The sequence below is a fragment of the Neolamprologus multifasciatus genome, chromosome 15, assembly GCF_963576455.1.
Source record: "Neolamprologus multifasciatus chromosome 15, fNeoMul1.2, whole genome shotgun sequence".
NCBI classification, from domain to species: domain Eukaryota; kingdom Metazoa; phylum Chordata; class Actinopteri; order Cichliformes; family Cichlidae; genus Neolamprologus; species Neolamprologus multifasciatus.
Genome location: NC_140453.1, coordinates 17,999,143 through 18,020,752, shown reverse-complemented (window position 1 = coordinate 18,020,752; position 21,610 = coordinate 17,999,143). Strand labels below are relative to the sequence as shown.

Below are 21,610 nucleotides of genomic sequence, written 5' to 3'. Positions count from 1 at the left end.
ATTAAAAGATAGACTGTTTCATTTTCTGTTTGCATCTGTACCTATATCGCAGAATTCAACTCAACTGTTTCTTCAAAATTGATACATACATTCTTGTTACAAAATATTAAATGCTTATACAATGAAAATTACATTTTTCAGTCACTTTCCCATCCTGAGCATTGGGCTCCCAGCCGTAATGCTCAGAACACATAAGCTATATTTGTGTTTAAACAAAAATGCACATTTAGCATCATCCTTTCTCACCACATACATTATAAAAATGCCAGTATCTCTGGACAATCATCCTCTCTGACCTTTAATGGAATTCTTGTTTGATTAAATTCAACCTGAAACTATGAAAGTTGTCAGCATTATACCAACCAGAGGATTTGCCAGCTGCTGGCCATTAGAAATCGATCAGACCCACAGTTTTCTATTCTATTACTAGTTACAACTTGTTTCTTACCGCTAGCCAAAATCAGATGCATTTATTACAAAAGTTAAGCAGGAACAACTGAAACAGAAATGAGTCCCAGTGTAATTAACACACCGTTTAATTCCAACAGTCAGTAAGAAAAAAAAATTATTACAGCGTATTAGAATCATTACATTAGGATCACTGTTGCTCTTCTTAAAGCTAAAACTTTGTTATGTTATGTTGGACTCGCTGATAATGCTCTCGAGACAATGCTCGAGTCCACAAAACAAAAAAAAACATTCCTCATCGACAATCTGCTTAAATTCAAAAGCCCCTAAACAAAGTTACATTTACAAGAGATCCTTCAGAGACACTCATACTAAATCTGACTGTTCTCCCATATAGGCAAAGTGGTGGCCATATGTACACTCTATTTTATTGATGTGTGTGTGTGTGTAGTTGTCTGTCCCAATGGTTTTTAACTGTATTACTGGGGGTAAGCCTCGATCACCATGGCATGACCCTGGAATAGACAAGAAAAGAAGAAATTATACTACAAAATAGCGACTATGTTAGTCTTAATACAAATATATTACTCTGAGGTCTACAAATGTTAAATTCTCAGTCACAACAAATCTTATCACCTTGGGAGTTTTGAATTTCAAAATGTAAAATCAGAGTGTGTTACCTGTCCTCCAGCAGCACAGGCTGCTATGAGTCCATACTGTCCTCCCTCCTTCTTCAGTCTGTTTGCTACTGTGGTTGCCAGTCTGCAGCCAGTGGCACCGAATGGGTGACCCAAAGACAGAGAACCGCCCCACAGATTGAACTTCTCCATGGCAGGAGTCCCAACCTGCACACATAGCGACCATCAGGTCATGAGTGATGTAAACACCAGTGAAAACTCAACAGGGACATCAGCTCAGGTGAATGGATTTCAGCTGAGGATGTCCACTTGACCTCATAAAAAAATTGTTGATGCTGTTAACAAAAAATGAAGGCCCAGACATTATCCACATATCCACCAATCTTTGGGGCTATAAAATAAAGTAGGGGCCACAGTGCCAAAAACTCCAGCTCCTTCAGTGGTCGTTTCAGCTCCCCTTTTAAAATGTTTCAAGGCTGTATTAAGATTGCTATCTTTGGATGCAGTGCGCTAACCAAGCTAGGTAAGAGTAGCCCATAACTTAATAATCGGTCTATGACAGCTTGATCAGAAGCCCTATAACACTGGCAGTTTTCTCAAGAAGCTAAATCATCAGGCAGCTCCCTGCTTTCAGATGAACTTTTATATGACCCCAGTGCAGTTAAAGTGAGAAAGGCATTACAATACTTGATGCGATTGTGTAAAAATAATTGCTATCCAAGCATATTCAATTCTTTGTGGCTGTTCATGTTTTGTAGTGTGCTGCAAGCATCAAGGTGAGCTGCTTGGATCTAGTTTTTGAGAAAAAGCAAACAGATGACCAACGGCCATCTTTACCTTCGATTTCCTGCCCATGTACGTCTGAGCAAACCAATCCGAGTCCATAGCCTTCAAATTTGCCATGATCTGACCCTGAAAAACACACACAAATATATATCCACAGAGTTACCATGGAAACCAGCCTGGAAATTGATCTGTATTGATCCAACTGTGTTGAGTATGAAGCAGACACGTCAAATTTTACTCCAGCACGTGGACAACATTTATACTGTACATGACAACATGCTGAAACTCGATTAGAGGCAAACACAGAAATGTTGGTGGAGACGGACAGAATATTGATGGATCGCATAGACTCACATACTTTTTCCCCCCTGAAATATATTGTAATAACTTACTGCGAATGCCTCGTGAAACTCAAAGACGTCAATATCACTCATGGACAAGCCGGCACGTTCCAGGACTTTAGGTGTAGCGTACGTTGGCCTGAAATAATCAAACAGAGAAAGCGTGGAGGTAGAATAAGTCTTCTTTTTTTAATAGTCCTCAAGACAATTAAGAAACCACCATCTAATCAAATCTACTGAGTAAGAAGTAGTAACTCACCCCAAAAGCAGCTGATCTTTGGGGTCCTGAGACACATAGACAAAGTCTCTGCCAGGATAAAATATTTAAATAAGCATACTGTGCAATCTAGCATTATTATAGAAGTTATTGTTAATCTACCAAGAAGACAGGGTTTAGATACCTGAGGTAGGCTTTAGGTTTGTAACCCATAGCCAAAGCTTTCTCTTCAGACATGACAAGCACAGCAGAGGCACCATCGGTCTGAGGACACACAAACAAGAATCTCAACTTCATGATCCAAGAACAGTTTCCAAAACTGAACATTTGGAAGAACTAGTTTGAGCATGGTGACACAAGTGAACAAGAGGGTTTAGGATAAAAGTGTTTCCCATATATATAATATTGACTTTGGGCCACCTAAGTCAAGTATAGGAAACTTTAAAAAAAATCTATTTTGTTCCCCATTTTTTATCAGACAAAATGACAGAGTTGGACAATCCCTTCGCTTTTATTTTGAAGTTTGATCACTGCTAACCAATGAGAGCTGTGCCTGCTCATCATCATCATCATCTGTGCAGTTAGGTCTTTTGTGGCAGTCTCCAGAGTTTCTCCACCATGATGGACTGCAGCTGGTGATGTTAGTTCCCTTTATGATCTGAGGGTCCAATGTGAGCTGGCGGACCACTCTAATCAGAAATGGTTCAGGTGTTTGCTCAACTGAGATGAAAGAGTCTGCAGAGCATAAGGACTACTATCGCCAGCTGCTAGGATGGTGGAATAGATGTTCAACCACAGGATGAGGAACTTGCAGAAGAAGCTGCTTTATTCACACAAAGTATATGTAATAATTTTAAAAAAAATTAATTTCCTGAATAAAGTGTGGGTGCACCTGATTAAAGATTAAGTTATTTCCTAATAAAGAATAAGATTTTGTCAAAACCAAACATCTCTTTAACCCAGATACACAAAAGAAACCATTAGTGCCTTTACTGTGTCTTTACCAGGAAAGAAGAGTTCGCAGCAGTGACTGTTCCATGAGGTTTAACGAAGGCAGGCTTTAGTTTGGCCATTTGCTCCATGGATGATGGCCGTATGCCGTTGTCCTTTGACACAATATCACGACCTGAGGAGACAAGAATGCCACTCTATTGTAAACATTTTTTTTTTTAAAAAGAGGAAAGCCTAAAGTCTAGCCCATTCCTGTCATATTTTGTTCGATAATAACTAATATTTTCAATTTGAACCCTAACTCTACTTTCCAAATTGACTGAAAGCGATTTTTTCAAAAGTGATAGATGTCCAAGCGCAGTCAGATTATTTTAGCTTCTGCTAATTATTAATTATATTTATATCAGATAGAATTAGTTCATATCATGCAAAAAACATAACAAAAAATCTAAATGTATAATTCAAAATTTCTCAAAGCCAATATGAAGTCTTTATATATTCTAAATGAGTCAATGCATAACATAATCTACAGTAAAGCTGGGTTTACCTGGCACTTTAAAGGAGATGACATCCTGCAGCAGCCCTTCGTCCTGGGCTTTTTTAGCCAGTGTGTGTGATCGCAGTGCAAACTCATCCTGCTCCACTCTGGAGACCCCAAATGCAGCAGCCAGACGATCAGCACTGTGGCCCATTGTTTCTGCTGTGGAGAACTCAGCAACAGCAGGAAGCTAGTACGGCACAACAGACAATTTGAGGGTTAAATACTATATGGTGTGAACAGAAGTAAGCAACTCTGAAATCAACTAAAACTGAAAGTTGTTAAATTATATATACCTCCGGGGAGAGGTGTGCAAGCCGGATGCTGCCAATCAGACTGAGCCTCTGGCCGAGTGTCTTTGCCTTGTTTAGGGACAACATGGTTTTCCTCATCTTACGGCTGTGACGAATGGGAACGTCTGACATGAATTCCACTCCGCCTGCTACAACAGCATCACACTGACCGGCAGCAATCAGACCAACACCTGGAGAGATGGATAAAGAAGATGAAGATTAAAGATTAAAACAACCATTAAAAACCGAAAGTAAAATCTAAGAATTGCATGAAAATAGGTCAAGATCCATAGGCTTTACCCACTTTTCCTAATATAATGAATGTGATTTGGTTTAACACAAGAGGACACATCTGAACAGTATACTACTCCCCCTGTCATTTTTACAGACTTCACCTCCAACCTGCCAAATGTTGGTGTATGACAGTTTATTTTGATGCTTAAATATTAAGACCGGATGCCTTTTTTCATTTAGGATTACATTTTATTCATCTTGCTCCTTGCCCATAGGAGCTGTAAACAACTAAAAAGCGCATATAGCAGTTTATCACTGTTGCAGTGTACACCACTGTTTTGCAACTGCAATGCAGGACTACACTGAATATCAATAATAATAATAATGATATTTAGAACAAATTATACAGAGTCTCAGTGAAGAGGCTTCTTTTCCGGACATACTTGAGGTCATTGCCTGGTTGGAGGAGATGCAGGCCATGGTGACTGTGTGAGCTGGGATTTTGTCAGAGAAGCCAGCACCCAGTGCTGCCTGAAATCAAAGTAAACATAGAGCCTCATTATACACAAATGTAATTGTATTATGCATTTACAGATAATAAATGCACCACAATTATATTTTAGTACGCAATAACAAAGTTAAAGTTAACATTTACAATATGTGATATGTGTATGGGAGAGTGCTTATGTCTGCATACCTCTCTTGCTACGTTGCTGGTTTTAACCTCTTGAATGACTGTTCCATATATGATGTAGTCTACAGCATCTTTTGGTATACCTGTCCGTTTTAGCAGGCCCCTATATAAAAGAAAAAAAAGAAGAAGATATAAACAAACACACAGAATGAGTAATTTTATTTTTTGCTAACGAGGGACAAACATAAATATTTGTTCATAAAGACCTTGTACAATGATCTGTCAGATCATTGTTCTGGCCTTCCTCCACCTCTTTCTTGTGTAAACTGATATACTTCATTCATCTCCATTGCACTTTGCCCTCACATTACTTTTAAAGCTTACAATGTTTACTGCTTCATAATGACTAGAAGAGTCTAAGAGATATTTTAACAGATCAGCAGCGGTGCAGAGTGACACAGTACAACATATAAATGAAAAGTTGTTTTTAAAAATCATTCATTCATATCATGGTACCCTTGTCTAAAAAGTGTCCAAATATACAATTATTTTTGTAGGGTGTCTTTGTGGAGCAAAAAACACTGCAAGCATTTACCCATTTAAACCTTGGATTCAGATAGAACAAGTTCAAAACTAGATCTGCAAACTATTATTTAATTTGCAAACATTTGACATTGACTTTGCTGGTCTCAACAGACAGTCATCAGAAAAACAATGCAACCATAGACTTACTGCAGAGCTGCTCTGGCCAGGTCATGTGGCATTAGGTCAGCATACCTGTAGAGACCAACCAAAAAGTTTTTTTCTTTTGTTTAAGCCACAAAAATTATTTTCCACTACAAAATCTTCTTGACTGTTTTTTAAGTGTCCAGTACTCCGTGTAGCACAATACAATAAACGTAAAGTGAGAACACAAAGAAAAGAGCCGAGACATACGTGGTTCCAGACAACAGGAAAGGGGTTCGAACTCCTTCCACCAGCACTATGTTCTTTACACCAGGTCGAGCCAGCGTCTTCTTGCTCTTTGTCTGAACTGAAAGAAAATAATTAAAAATAAGACTTACAGCAAGGGCATCTCAGCATCTGCTAGGGGAAGTAGGTTTATACACATTATGTCCAGGCAAATAAATCATCGATTAAAGGCTTTGGTTACCATTCTACTTTCAAAAAAAATCTATAATACACATAGCCATAATCTGGATAAAAATTATCATTATAGTAAAAACTTACCTTGAGACTGAAGCTGGGCTGTTGTACTGAGAGATCGTGCACCTTAGACAAAGAAAAATAAAGAAATTATCATTATAAACCTAAAAGTACCAGATTTTAAATGCCAATATTGAACTGGAAGCAGCTGTACTGCATCTTTAATTTCTGACTCTTAGTCATGTATTTCCTTAATTACTTATGGATATTTGAAATATATTAAACTATTATGGGAACAAATGACAACTTACCAAATCGCACTGCCCAGGAAGAGCTGACTGAGCAGCTCCGAATTGGGTTCATCAACATGGAAGCCATTCTGTTCTATGTGGCAAGAAATGTTACTGCAAAGTTTATGGAAATGTTTACCATTTCAGATTCAAAACATTTTAAATTAACTTGGATATTTTAGGACTTCTTTGTGTTTTTCTTAGAATTCCTTACTTTTTTTGTGTGAATTCACAACAACTTAAAAAAAATTATTCCTGAAACCACACAATCCATGGAGGATATATTTATTACTATTATATTGTAGCCTTATTGCATGGGCAGGAGTGTTACACAACCACAACCTCTCAGATCATACTCAGCTCTACTTTCTTGTCTGAGTCCTGGTTGTTTTTGAGTAAAATCACTTTGCCATATATCTTAAACAACACTTCTTTAGAATTTGCTCCTATTAATTCTTATTTTATCTTTTTTAGTATACAGGGATTTTTATATTTTATTATGTGGTTCCATGAACAAAACTGAAAAATTACTGAATCACCAAGCATCACCAAAACCGTTTCAATGTGCCTAGACTTTGAGTCTGCTAATCTGTGGAAGGTTATAGGAAAGGATGCACACATTCTTCCAAAATATATTTTGCAGAGAGCACTGCTGATCATTTTCACACTTATGAAAACATTCAGTTACCCCCGGAAACTCTATGGATAGGGGCACTGTCATCCTGAAAAGGTAGGTGAATAAAGGTGATCAGTCAGAACTCATGACCTCTTGATTTCTGTCACTGTTCCTTCTCAGAGCATAAGTCGATCCAAACTATGCCAAAAAAAAAAACCAAAAACGAATAAATGCCCCTTATAGCACATAAGAACCACCACTTCCACTAGTTTTGGGGCTCAGGAGTTTACTACTTTCCTTTAATTTGTCATACAACAACGGTCACCCTGCCCAACCCCCTCTACCCTAGCTTTGACCCTTCACCTAGATTCCTCTCCTGGAGAATGACAGAGTCATCACAAGACTAATACTGACTGCGTATCGACAAATTATATAAGTCCAAATAAAGCAACAAAATATAACCTTATAGTATCGACGAAATCTAAAATAAAAAGAGCGATTTAGCTGGAAGCTGCATGCAAGACTAGCTCAACTAGCTAGCTACCTGTGAGCTAAAATTTAATCAGCAAAAATTCCTGCCGCTGTGTTTGAGATGAAAAAACAGTTTGCAGAACCCGTATAACAGCTTTTAACTTTCTAACCTCACCAGATACATTTAAGCTCACCTGTTTTTATGGTTTATATCCCAGCACACTGCTTCCCTGTCTAATGACCGGCCAGACGCAGCAGGACTACAAAAACTGCTTTAAAGGACCCACCCAGTGACTAAGTCGGCCAACGGTGTGCCTGAAGCAAAACAATAAAGCACACATTAATATTACTAAATTACACTGCTGTTCACATTCATTATAACCTGCATCACAACTAGGTCCTTCTCTTAAACTAAAAAATAATGACTTGAAATATTAATCTTTTAAACTAAGACACTTTTCAAGCCCCACTGGGGGCATTTATTAAACGGTACTCTTGCGCCCTCACCGGTCAGTCATCGTAATAGATTTGGTTGATTGCACTTGGCCGTATGTATGTTGCGGTTGTACCGTCGAAATTTCTATTAAATAACAAAGTAAAGGAAATATCTTTTCCTTTATTGTTTGTATTGTATTAAGTTATTCATCGTTTTTACCCAACCAGATCTTTTCTTGTACATTATAAAAATGACATTGATATTAACTGTACATTTTGTAATTGTGTGAAGGAAGATATTTCTCATTTATTTTGGTCATGCTTATACACGAATCTTTTCTGGCAGGAATTTTGTGTTTTTGTTGTTCCCTTTATCTTTTCTGAGTTCTCTCTTTGTTACGAGAAAATATTGTTTGGTTTCTTTAAGTACCCCATGCACAGGGCAAACGAATTTTATTTGATTAATTTATTGATATTATTGGCTAAATTTCATATACATAAGTCGAAATTTTCTAACGCAAAACCATCCTTTCAGTGCTTTTTAAATGAAACCAAACAATATGTTAAAACCATACAACATTCTCAAAATCTAAAAGCTGTCAAAACCATAAACTTATGTTCCCTGTTCAATATCATGTGATTCTTTAATAGACTGTCTATTTTGTTTTTTTTATACGAACCCCCTGAAATTCTGTTTGCTATTTTGTATTTATATATCTGTATTTTGTGCTTTGTCAATAAAACGTATTCAAAAAAAAAAAAAAAAACGTGTGTTGCGGTTGACGCTTTATTAAAGCTTCAGGTGGAAATGGCAGTCACTCGTGCAGCAGGTGTTTTCTCCAAGTTTTCAACAGGCAAATACCCTTTATTGTCAGGTATATTTAAAATCACTCACCTTTTGTTGTTTTTGTTGAAGGTAATTTAATTTAATTTTTGTCGTTTTAATTTACTGTTTGTCGAATTTGTACTCGATGGTAGCTTTTGACTTCAAGCTGTTAGCGGATAACTGAAAATATAATAACTCAGAATTTGCTTTTTTTTTTCTTGAAAAATTACTCAAGTGGTTAATCATCATAAAAACGTTGTAAAGGGAGATATTTTTCACATGGAACTGTGGGTAAAACATTTTTAATTACATTAATTATCAAAAGCTGGCCTATAATTAGATAATCTGCACTGACGTTAGTAACGCCTGTGTTTACTGTCTGTTGCAGTAAAAGGTTTAATGTTAGAGTTTTTGGTTTTTTGGTGATAACAGCATACAGGGCTGCAATACTAAGTTACTGTCTTATGTCTGTCTTTCTGCTCAGTCACGACTAACTTTAGCAGAATTGTATTAACTTGTTCTTTTCCTTATGTTAGGGGAAAGTTGTCCTAGAGGAAAGTCAAGGGCCTCTCCTTTTTATTCAGGAGCACTCAAAATTCTTATATTTCTGCTCTTAGGTCATGCCAGACGGGTTTTCTCTGTATCATCACATTTGGCAGGTAAAGAGGGTTTTGATGATGATGGTGCACCAAATACCCAAGAGTACACTCGCATCACAAATCGGTGGTTTACTAAAGAACCATCAATTCTTTAGTAAAGGTTCAGCTGTATTAATTTAGTGTGGTCTGTGTTCCCCCAACATCCAGGTGCTATCTTAAACAAAAGTAATATTCATATAGTGTTGACTCATTTAGATGAACTGTTTGCATACTTTAGTTCTTGTTAAAGATTAGAAAAAACAGGTTTTTACACAGCTGTTCTGCAAACATTTATCTTTAAAATCTGCATTGTACTTTCTTTCCTATCTTGTTATAGCTTGACTTGTTACTGCTCGTTATAGTTTAAGAGAATAATGTGAAACCATTGGTAACAATGTTGCGCCATTATGTTTCATTAGCATATGCATGCACAGTACAAGCAAAACAAGGCTGGGGTGTTAAACCAAAGTCTTTCTAAAAGCAAGTCCCATTCCTCAGAGGTCATATCAAAGTGTCTCTCAGTAATTATTTGGGCAGTTAATTTAGATAATACTTCAAAATAAACTTTAAATTCAGTGCTTAAGAACATGAAACTGTATGCATGGAATTGCCTAAATCTAATAAAACTGATTAAAGGTTTAATGACTTGCCTGGAAGTAAAGTTTTATAAAAAGAAACTTAAGCGTTACAAAATTCTCACTTTTTTTGAGTAAAATATCTGCTTATACAAGAAAATATTACTGTAATCTATCTCATTCTTTAATTGCTGTTTTCTCTATTTTAGCTCGTAAACATATCAGCTTCGAGTACAAGGACGATGTGGCTGTTATACGATTCAATGATCCAACATCGAAGGTGTGTGCGTCTGTTTGTGGATCTGAAACAGTACACGTCTTAGAGAGAGATTACGTTTGCACAGTCCTGACTGCATGTTTCACTCTTGAAATGACATAATTTTGTTGTTTTGTGTGTGTAGGTGAACAAACAGTCTCTGCAGTTGCATGAGTTGGCTGACGTGTTGGGAGACATCTGGCTTTATAGATCTTCAAAAAGTGTTGTCCTCATTTCAGGAAAACCCGGCTGTTTCCTTGCTGGAGCAGATAGCAAGTAGGCTTTTGAGGGCTTTCACAGTCTCTGATGTGTGTGGTATATTCTGTGTTGCTTTTTGTTTGTTTGTAAGTGTAAAAGTGCAAGTAAACCAGGACGTATTTTACGAAAGAAGTCAATAAATGGATCAAATTTAATATGCTTAATTGAAAAGTGAGTAATTTATCTTGATTTTTTTTTCTTTGCTCTCAGTATGCTCCAGTCCTGTGCAACTAGTGAGGAGGTCACCAGTCTCTGTGAGGAAGCTCAGAAGTTGTTTAGGAGAATTGAGCAGTCTCGTGTCCCCATTGTCGCCGCTATCCATGGCTCATGCCTGAGTCGAGGCCTTGAGGTACAACAGTTTGTGTCAAAATGCCAATTTGGCTTAAAATATGGGCAGTAACTCTCAGTTTTGTAACTTTTCTGTAGCTTGCAACAGCCTGCCACTACAGAATTGCCACGAAGAGTAAAGAAACAGTCCTGGGGACTCCGGAGGTCATGTTGGGACTGCTGCCGGGAGCAGGTGGCACTCAGAGACTACCTAAAATGGTATAAATGCACACACACATATTAATCAGGTCTTCAGTGAAAGTCTTGAAAGCATTGCTGCAGTCTTGTGCTAGTGGCTACTGCAGTACACAGGAGTATAATAAGGTCAAGACTCTCACTTGGGCCAATACCAGCTCACTGTCTTCAATTCTGCTTGTTGCACATGTTTAGGTGGGTCTCCTGGGAGCTTTTGACATGCTGCTGTCAGGCAAGAACATCACAGCAGACGAAGCCAAGAAGATGGGTCTAGTGGACCAGCTTGTGGACCCTCTGGGTATGTTATACATGTGGCATTTCTTCAATGAATGTACCGTTTTTCTGTTGTAATCTTAAGGGAGAGGGTGGTGGGGAATTAAACTTTTTAGCAGCTCAAGACTGAGCATTCAATTAGTGACATGTTTCATTTTTCTCTGTGCTTCTTTTATATTTATATTTCAGGTCCCGGTCTGAAGTCTCCAGAGGAACGAACGATGGAATACCTTGAGGAAGTTGCAGTGGGTGTTGCCAATGACTTGGCCAACAAAAAGATTCCCCTTACTAGGGAAAAAAGCTTTAGACTGAGTGAGTGAACTCTTGTTCAGCCCAGTTGTCTTTATACCGCCAAGGATTTGTTCCATGAAATCATTTCCAACTGGCTTGTTTTTTCAGCCCCAGCGGTTGGGGCCACCAACTGCAGTTTCTTGAATGGCCACTTGAGGCCGACTTCAAATGCAAGTCAATTCCCAAAGACTAAATTTCAAAATGTTCGGCCATACAGCAGGGAAAAATGCCCACAGGTAGTATAAAAAATGTCTTTGGTCTCTTCAAAGAAAAAAAAAAGACTAACACATTTCAAACCGGTGATTAACTCTTTCCCTCTTCAGAGGTTTCTGTCATATTTCAGGCCTGAACAAAATGAATGGGTGTGCATCAGAAGGTAGTGATAACCTCCTATGTACCCTTAATGGCGAGTACACTGCCTTACTAGTTCCCTTAGAAAAACTTGCAACCCATTTTAGTGGTCGTCAAACCACATCTTTATTGATTTTACATTAAGGTGTCAAAACACACCATTGAGAATACAGAGGAAGTTGTCAAATTTCAGTTTTATCATTTAAAATTTTAACTGATAAACTGTCTATGGTATCTTCTAATTGGCAAATACCAGCTGTACACATTTACACAACAAACAATGAAACCCTGTCACTGTAAACGTGTGTGTGCAGAGCTATGGGACGCAGTCACGGGCCTGGGTCCAGTGAGGAAGATCATCTACAGCACTGTCACTAAAAGAGTCCAGAAACAAACTAAAAACCTCTACCCTGCTCCGTTCCAGATTATTGAGGTAAAGAGTACACTTATGGGTGAAGATAAACACATTAGCGCATGATGTTGCTGCTGACTGTCTCATGCTGTCTTATTTTAATGTGCAGTGTGTTAAAACTGGCATAGAGCACGGCAGTGACACAGGTTACTTGGCTGAAGCTCAGGTGAGTTGGACTAACAGAATTATTATTTTTTGTCAGTCAGATGGATTTTTAAAAAAAATCCTCCTGGCCTTTTGGTAGATGTCATACATGTGCTGCATTTTGACCATTGTGACCTTTGTGTTTTGCTGGGTGTTTTTTCTTTGTTTTTTCACTCTGTAGTTAGTGTTGGGAAAAGAGCAGAGTTTGGGTTACAACAGGAACATTCCTCATTCATTAAATGATGAATGTGGAGTGACAGACTCCCCTCACTAATGCCATAAATATGTGCATAAAGCCCCATCACCAATGAACACCTTAGGCCTAAACGAGTCAATTCAATTCAATTCAATTTTATTTATATAGCGCCAAATCACAACAAATGTCGCCTCAAGGCGCTTCATAGATACAGAGAAAAGCCCAACAATCATATGACCCCCTATGAGCAAGCACTTTGGCGACAGTGGGAAGGAAAAACTCCCTTTTAACAGGAAGAAACCTCCGGCAGAACCAGGCTCAGGGAGGGGCGGCCATCTGCTGCGACCGGTTGGGGTGAGAGAAGGAAGACAGGATAAAAGACATGCTGTGGAAGAGAGACAGAGATTAATAACAGATACGATTCAATACAGAGAGGTCTGTTAACACATAGTGAGTGAGAAAGGTGACTGGAAAGGAAAAACTCAATGCATCATGGGAATCCCCCGGCAGCCTACATCTATTGCAGCATAACTAAGGGAGGATTCAGGGTCACCTGGTCCAGCCCTAACTATATGCTTTAGCAAAAAGGAAAGTTTTAAGCCTAATCTTAAAAGTAGAGATAGTGTCTGTCTCCCGAATCCAAACTGGAAGCTGGTTCCACAGAAGAGGGGCCTGAAAACTGAAGGCTCTCCCTCCCATTCTACTTTTAAATACTCTAGGAACAACAAGTAGGCCTGCAGAGCGAGAGCGAAGTGCTCTAATAGGGTGATATGGTACTACAAGGTCATTAAGATAAGATGGGGCCTGATTATTTAAGACCTTGTATGTGAGGAGCAGGATTTTGAATTCAATTCTGGATTTAACAGGAAGCCAATGAAGGGAAGCCAAAACAGGAGAAATATGCTCTCTCTTTCTAGTCCCTGTCAGTACTCTTGCTGCAGCATTTTGGATTAACTGAAGGCTTTTCAGTGAGTTTTTTGGACATCCTGATAATAATGAATTGCAGTAGTCCAGCCTGGAAGTAATAAATGCATGAACTAGTTTTTCAGCGTCACTCTGAGACAGGATATTTCTAATTTTAGAGATGTTGCGCAAATGGAAGAACGCAGTCTTACATATTTGTTTAATATGTGCGTTGAAGGACATATCCTGGTCAAAAATGACTCCAAGGTTCCTCACAGTGTTACTGGAGGCCAAGGTAATGCCATCCAGAGTAAGAATCTGGTTAGATACCATATTTCTAAGCTTTTCAGCGCCGAGTACAATGACCTCAGTTTTATCTGAGTTAAGAAGCAGAAAGTTAGTGGCCATCCAAGTCTTTATGTCTTTAAGACATTCCTGCAGTTTAACTAATTGGTGTGTGTTATCTGGCTTCATGGACACAGAGAGCTGGGTGTCATCTGCATAGCAGTGAAAATGTATGCTATGTCTTCTAATGATGCTGCCTAGGGGAAGCATGTATAATGTAAACAGAATTGGTCCTAGCACTGAACCCTGTGGAACTCCATAATTAACCTCAGTGTGTGAAGAGGACTCTCCATTTACATGCACAAATTGGAGTCTATTAGATAGATATGATACAAACCACTGCAGTGCAATACCTGTAATACCTACAGCATGTTCTAATCGCTCTAATAGGATATTATGGTCAACAGTATCGAATGCTGCACTAAGGTCAAGAAGGACAAGCACAGAGATGAGTCCACTGTCAGAGGCCATAAGAAGATCATTTGTAACCTTCACTAAAGCTGTTTCTGTGCTGTGATGAACTCTGAAACCTGACTGAAACTCTTCAAATAAACCATTCCTCTGCAGATGATCTGTTAGCTGTTTGACAACTACTCTTTCAAGGATTTTTGATATGAAAGGAAGGTTGGAGATTGGCCTATAATTAGCTAAGACTGCTGGGTCTAGAGATGACTTTTTGAGTAAAGGTTTAACTGCAGCCACCTTGAAGGCCTGTGGTACATAGCCGATTATTAGAGATAGGTTGATCATATATAAGATCGAAGAATTAATCAATGGCAGGACTTCTTTGAGCAGTTTTGTAGGAATGGGGTCTAAAAGACCCGTTGATGGTTTGGAGGAAGTAATTATTGAAGTTAACTCAGAAAGATCAATTGGAGAAAAAGAGTCTAACTTAACATCAATGAAACTAAGAGTAGCTGTAGATAATATTACATCTGTGGGATGATTATTGGTAATTTTTTCTCTAATGATAAAAATTTTATTTGTGAAGAAGTTCATGAAGTCATCACTAGTTAACGTTAAAGGGATGGTTGGCTCAAAAGAGCTCTGACTTTTTGTCAGCCTGGCTACAGTGCTGAAGAGAAACCTGGGGTTGTTCTTATTTTCTTCAATCAGTGATGAGTAGTAAGCTGTTCTGGCTTTGCGGAGGGCTTTCTTATAAAGCAACAAACTATTTCTCCAGGCTAAATGATGATCCTCTAAATTTGTGACACGCCATTTCCTCTCCAGATTACGAGTCATCTGCTTTAGGGTACGTGTTTGAGAATTATACCACGGGGTCAGGTACTTCTGATTAGAGACCTTAGTTTTCACAGGAGCTACAGTATCCAGAGTCGTACGTAGTGAGGAGGTGAAATTATTAACAAGATAATCGACCTCTGTTGGGGTAGCGTTCAGATAGCTGCTCTGCTCTGTGTTGGTACAGGGCATTGACGATGATAACAGTGGCTGGATTATATTCTTAAATTTAGTTACAGCGCTTTCAGAAAGACATCTACTTTGATAAAGTCCACTCTCCACTGCTGTGTAATCAATTATTGTAAATGTAAATGTTATCAAGAAATGATCAGACAGGAGAGGGTTTTCAGGAAACACTGTTAAATGTTCAGTTTCTATGCCATATGTTAAAACAAGATCTAGAGTGTGATTAAAGTGGTGGGTGGGTTCTTTTACATTTTGAGAGAAACCAAATTGAGTCCTAACAACAGATTAAATGCCATGTTGAGGCTGTCATTTTTAGCATCAACATGGATGTTAAAATCACCCACAATAATTATTTTATCTGAGCTCAGAACTAAATTAGATATAAAGTCTGAGAAATCAGACAGAAAACTCTGTGTAAGGCCCAGGTGGATGATAGATGATAACAAGTAAGACTGTTCTGAGTTTCACAGCTGGGGTGACGAGGCTAAGCATCAGGCTTCAAATGAATTAAAAGTCTGTCTTGGTCTTTCATTAATTAATAGACTGGCTGTGAAAAAATTGCTGCCACACCGCCCCCTCGACCTGTGCTTCGAGTATTTCTGGTAGTTAGAATGACTCGGGGGTGTTGATTCATTTAAACTAACATACTCATCCTGCTGCAACCAGTTTCTGTTAAGGCAGAGTAAATCATATTGTTGATCAATTATTAAGTCATGTACTAACAGAGACTTGGAGGAGAGAGACCTAATATTTAATAATCCACATTTCACTGTTTTACTCTTTGGTTCAGATGTGGATACTGTATTGTTCTTTCTTTGTAAATGTTTAAGTTGTTTGTTGCTGGTTTTTAGTTTGTTTTTTGTCTTTTTTGGAAGCAGACACAGTCTCTATGGAGATGGGTTTTTTGGGGGGGTAGCAGGAGGAGAGAAGCTGCAGAGAGGCGTGTAAGACTGCAACTCTGCTTCCTGGTCCCAACTCTGGATAGTCATGTTTTGAGGGGTTTAATAAATTTGTCCAATATTTCTAGAAATGAGAGCTGCTCCATCCAAAGTGGGATTGGATGCCGTCCTCTCCTACAAGACCAGGTTTCCTCCAGAAGGTTTGCCAATTATCTATGAAGCCCACATCATTTCTGGGACACCACTCAGACAGCCAGCAATTTAAGGAGAACATGCGGCTAAACATGTCACTCCTGGTCTGATTGGGGATGGGGACCAGAGAAACTACAGAGTTCCGACATTGTTTTGGCAAAGTTGCACACCGATTCAATATTGATTTTAGTGACCTCCGATTGGCGTAACCGGGTGTCATTACTGCCGACGTGAATTATGATTTTATTGAATTTACGTTTACCCTTAGCCAGCAGTTTTTAAATTTCCTTCAATGTTGCCTGCTCTGGCCCCTGGAAGACAATTGGACTATGGTTTGCCGGTGTCTCTAGCTTCACATGTCTGAGAACAGAATCACCAATTACCAGAGTTTGACCCCCAGCGGGTGGTGGTCGCCGAGTGGGAAAAACGGTTAGGACACATGAACGGGTTTGGTGTGTACCTGGGGCTTCTGTTTAGGACTACGCTTCCTCCTCACCGTTACCCAGCCATCTTTCCCCAGCTGCTTGGGGTCTGCCGGGGAACAGCTAGCGGGGCCTACGCTATCTTCGGCTGCACCAGCTACAGGGGCCTGGCTAGCTAAGGGTGAGAGCAGGGTGCAAAGCCGAGTCTCCAGATCAGTAATCCTGGCCTCCAGAGCTGCAAATATGCTACATTTGTTACAGATATCATTACTGCTAAAGGAGGCCGAGGAGTAACTAAACATCTGACACAATGAGCAAGAAAGTGCAGAAGGGACAGGTGAAGTAGCCATGGTGCTAACGGGTCGGCTACGAGCTAAGCTAGCGAAACAGTACAGAGACAGTGAGTGAATACTTTGGCTATAAATTAGGTAGTGAGTACAGAGAAAGTGTGCTTCGGATGAAGCACGTGAAGATTATACTGTGAAAAAAGAATGTATTTAAAAGTTGTTAATTAAACTGCTAAGCAAATAAGCTACTCAGAAACACCACTGTGTTTGAGCAGGAACAGGAAGCGATACTATACCACAGAGCGAGCGAACACCAAGTGACAGCGCCACCCTAGTCATGCCAAGAGCTTTGACAAAATGGCATTAATTGATGTCCCGGGAATGAGAATGGGCTGCTTAACAGTTTAAGCTTGTGGGTTTCATTGATGACTCTATAATCAAGTTTTCTGATCTTGTTTCTTTTAACCCTTCACAGAGCTTTGGTAAGCTGGTGAGGACTTCTGAATCCAAAGCTTTGATTGGACTTCACCATGGTCGTTTGTTGTGTAAGAAGAACCGATTTGGTCCCCCAGAAAAGGAAGTAAAGTAAGAACTATAAACAGGAGTGATTTATGTTGCCATATACATTTGCTGTCTATATACAGTTGCCTCAGCAATAGCAGTAAGATACCTGTACAAAATGTGTGCAACAGAAAGCTGGCCATTCTGGGTGTAGGGCTAATGGGAGCAGGTATAGCACAGGTATCCGTAGATAAAAGCCTCACCAGCATCTTAAAGGACACCACAGAGGATGCCATCAGCAAAGGATATGAAAAGGTTTATAAAAGGTAATATACACGCATTCAATATTACTTATTTATTTATTTATTTATTGAAAAATAAAAGTGGCTTTACAGTTTGAAGTATTTTTGTTTGTTTGTTTTTTTTTCTCCTCAATGTTCTTGATCTTCAGTTTCGACACCAAGGTGAAGAAGAAAGCCATGTCATCATTTGAGCGTGACGCTATTATGTCTAATCTGTCGATTCAGACGGATTACTCTGGTTTTGAGTCTGCTGACATGGTGATAGAGGCTGTGTTTGAAGACCTCAACATTAAACATGAAGTCCTCAAGGAGGTGGAGGCAGTGAGTTCAGTTTTGCCGGAACTACTCTGTCTTTAACTGTTTTGGTTAGAGGTGGTTAAATTGGCATTGAAAATGTATTACAATAAATGGGCATCTAACTTCTAAATTACTTTGAGCAAGAACTGGTGAAGAACTAACCTGTTTGGAGAAATCTCGCCTTAATTTAGGTTTTAACTTGAGAAAATTCTCAGGCCAACCCGAAGTAACTGTTAAAGAACTTAGTGGGATTGATGTAGATGAAGATTTCCTTTTCTTGTTTGGAGTTCCAATCATTTTTGAGAAGCTTTTGGTTGCATGCAGGTAGTATTATGTCATTATTATTCTACCATAGCTATGTTAGCTGTTTAACAGTTATTTTCTGTCTAAGACTTATTTGCATTAATAAGTAATCACTGGCATGTGGAACGTAAATTCACTAGCTGACTATGGCTATCTTGGCTGCTACTGCCAACAAAAGTCAAGTCAGCAGGCTGCTTGGTGGTTTCCAGAATAATGTCCAGATAGCTAAAGTTATAAGGAAATGTACTCTTCCCCCTCCCCCCCAGGTTACCCCACCACACTGCATATTTGCGACCAACACCTCAGCTCTACCCGTCAGAGACATCGCTGCTGCCAGCAAACGCCCTGAAAAAGTCAGAAATGCTCCAAACTTTTACTTTCAACATATCTTCAGTGTGTTACAACAGGACTGAGCACAATATAAATTATCCTGTGTGCTCAGTAATTTAAAAAAAAATGTAATGTTGATTCATGCTTGCACAGTTGAGTTCTACCTTAATTTTCACTTGACTTTCTTGGTGATTATTATCATGGCTTTAGAATAATGGCTTCTCAACATATTATTGAGAATCTTTATTTCCTGTGTGATGTTGTTTGACCAATTTGCATATGTGCCTGTGCAGGTGATTGGCATACACTATTTCTCCCCAGTGGACAAGATGCAACTGGTGGAGATTGTCACCACAGATAAGACATCTAAGGACACGCTGGCTGCTGCTGTCAGCGTGGCCCTGAAACAGGGAAAGATTGTCGTCACTGTCAAGGTGATGGCAACTCTGAAAGTGTTCTTCAGTCAGTATTTCAGCCTATGTGAATCTTATTTTCATCTTAGTCATTTTGCTCATTTTTCTATTATATTTTGGTGCATGTCTCCATCTTGTGTTGCTCTCTTTCTGCCTCGAAACCCACTGAACTACAGGATGGTCCGGGCTTTTACACCACGCGCTGCATGGGTTGCTTGCTTATGGAGTCTCTGAGACTTCTTCAGGTAATCAAAAACTTGGAGAATTAATAGTGTTGCCAATATTTCCCTGCTAAAGAAATGGTTAAGCATCAGGTCCCAGTAATTATTTAAAGCATTTATTTTTATCTTTTTACATTTGCTTTAAAATAACCCACATTTTGTTCCACAGGAAGGTGTGACCGCAACAAAAAGCGATTTCCTGGCAACAAGCTTTGGTTTTAATGTCGGACCTTTCGCAGTCACTGATGAAGTCGGTGTTGACATAGGATTACATATTTCAGAGGTAATCTTTCACTTACTTTGAACACAGCCCATGTTGATTTCGATTTTTTGGGACAGATGGGATTTTGTATTCTGTGTTTATTGTTGGATTTAGATGCTGTTGCAAAGCCTTCGGTTCCCGTATGAAGGAGGAAGCCTGGAGATTGTCAAGACCATGTTGGAAAAAGGCCCTCAAAGGTTAAAACATTTCACATTAAAATAGGGGGATTATCACTCACTACTAATTTGTCACAGCACTGCCTAAGTATTGGAATTGATGAGAATCTAGCGATTCCGATTGCATTAGCGATATTACTAATTTTTACTACTTGATTTGATTCTTTTATGGATTTTTATTCTGTTCTCTATGACTCCGCTTTGAGAGTCATCACCACCTCAAAGCAGGATATCAAAGACATTAAATTTGTTTTGAGTGGTCAAATGTAAAATCTCTATGATGACACACCCTCACTCTGAAGTCAGACATCGTCTACCTACATCAGTTTTACATTCAGAAAAGTCAAATGGACTCTACCATGAACTCCTAAGAAGAAAGAGAGGTTACAATGGACACATTTGTTGACTGCTGATAAAAGTGATGTTTGTGTAAGGAGATGATGCTGAAGTGTGTTCCAATGAACGATGACTTCTTGGGCTGGAGCCTATCCCAGCTGTCTTAGGGCAGACTTATTCTTAACCCTTAATATTTAAACTATCATTGAGATGAATTTTTCTATAACAGGAACTGTTACCCTAAAATGGTGACTTTAATATAATCAAAAATGGATTGATCTTGCTACCTGATTTCTAAAATCTAACCGTGTAAGGGCACAGGTTTCTAAGACTGAGGAACATGTTTGAGGATCAGCTTACCATTCACACAAACACGATTCTAATGCTTTATTTTTAAATTATAGGTTGTAAATCTGGAAAAGGATTCTTTCTCTATGGAAAGACTAAGAGTGTGAATCCTGAAGTAGAAGAAATTCTCAAGAACCATCAAGTGACTGCTCCCTCTGCAATGTAAGAAAACAGCCTCTCCTCAGATCTACTAATTGCCCTGTTCTGATCTGTCTCTCTGAAGTTATGTGTTTGCTGCAGTTCTTCAGAATATGACATGCAGTACCGGCTGCTGTCACGCTGCATAAACGAGTCGTTGATGTGTCTCCAGGAGGGAATAATACAAAGCCCTCTAGAAGGAGACATTGGAGCAGTGTTTGGATATGGGTTTCCTCCCATGCACGGTGGTATGTCTCCAACATTTGTATACTTTTGAACTATTTATATTAGTTAACTGATGGTTATCTATTGTGTTGGTGCTAATCGACCTTTTGTTATTCCTACATTTATCAGGTCCGTTCAGATTTGTTGACACATTTGGTGCAGAGCGCCTTGTGAGCCTCATGAAACGTTTTGAGGATGTTTATGGAAACCAGTTTACACCCTGCCAGCTTCTACTAGACCACACCAAAGACCCCAGCAAAAAGTTTTACCAATCATCCCCCTCCCTGCTTCAATACTAAAAACAACTTAGCGTTTTGAGAGAGGGACTAGTAGTCCCCCTTTGGTATGTCTGAACTGTTAGGGCAGCAAATATGCCAGTTTATTTGTTCTAAGTTCAAATAAGTGAACGTTAAGGGATTGCACTGATATGTCTTCTAATATCAAACTAAAGGAATCAACCTAAAATAATCCAAGGAAAGATTTCAGAATAAGGTAACAGCTCATTTATGCAAATGAGCTGCTATTAAAAAAATATTGTATAACTA

The 21,610-nt window shown here is 39.0% G+C and overlaps 2 protein-coding genes across 4 annotated transcripts; one reads left to right on the top strand and one right to left on the bottom strand.

The window, feature by feature from the left end:
• Nucleotides 1-518: 518 nt before the first annotated feature.
• hadhb (hydroxyacyl-CoA dehydrogenase trifunctional multienzyme complex subunit beta) lies at nt 519-7,889 on the bottom strand. Of its 3 annotated transcripts, none has more exons than XM_085133538.1 (16): nt 7,758-7,889; nt 6,498-6,570; nt 6,271-6,312; nt 5,977-6,073; nt 5,773-5,817; nt 5,104-5,203; nt 4,850-4,937; nt 4,176-4,363; nt 3,889-4,069; nt 3,395-3,516; nt 2,575-2,654; nt 2,433-2,480; nt 2,225-2,312; nt 1,884-1,958; nt 1,089-1,253; nt 519-923 (listed from the first exon to the last, which is right to left on the bottom strand). In XM_085133538.1, exons 2-16 carry the CDS (start codon nt 6,562-6,564, stop codon nt 888-890), a joined length of 1,422 nt encoding a protein of 473 aa, XP_084989664.1. In that variant the 5' UTR covers nt 6,565-6,570; nt 7,758-7,889; the 3' UTR covers nt 519-887. The 3 variants fall into 3 exon arrangements, with proteins under 3 accessions (XP_084989664.1, XP_084989666.1, XP_084989665.1); XM_085133540.1 differs by having other exon boundaries at nt 6,498-6,565; nt 7,758-7,865; XM_085133539.1 differs by having other exon boundaries at nt 6,498-6,590; nt 7,758-7,864.
• Nucleotides 7,890-8,743: 854 nt separating this feature from the next.
• On the top strand, nt 8,744-21,563 carry hadhaa (hydroxyacyl-CoA dehydrogenase trifunctional multienzyme complex subunit alpha a). The gene is made up of 21 exons (XM_085133599.1): nt 8,744-8,873; nt 9,442-9,483; nt 10,247-10,317; nt 10,439-10,569; nt 10,762-10,900; nt 10,978-11,097; nt 11,269-11,371; nt 11,536-11,658; nt 12,303-12,421; nt 12,510-12,566; nt 17,689-17,798; nt 17,906-18,040; nt 18,166-18,337; nt 18,883-18,969; nt 19,240-19,380; nt 19,536-19,604; nt 19,750-19,863; nt 19,957-20,032; nt 20,753-20,864; nt 20,943-21,088; nt 21,195-21,563. The coding sequence occupies exons 1-21, from the start codon at nt 8,807-8,809 to the stop codon at nt 21,362-21,364; spliced, it is 2,304 nt and encodes a 767-aa protein (XP_084989725.1). The 5' UTR covers nt 8,744-8,806; the 3' UTR covers nt 21,365-21,563.
• Nucleotides 21,564-21,610: the final 47 nt, after the last annotated feature.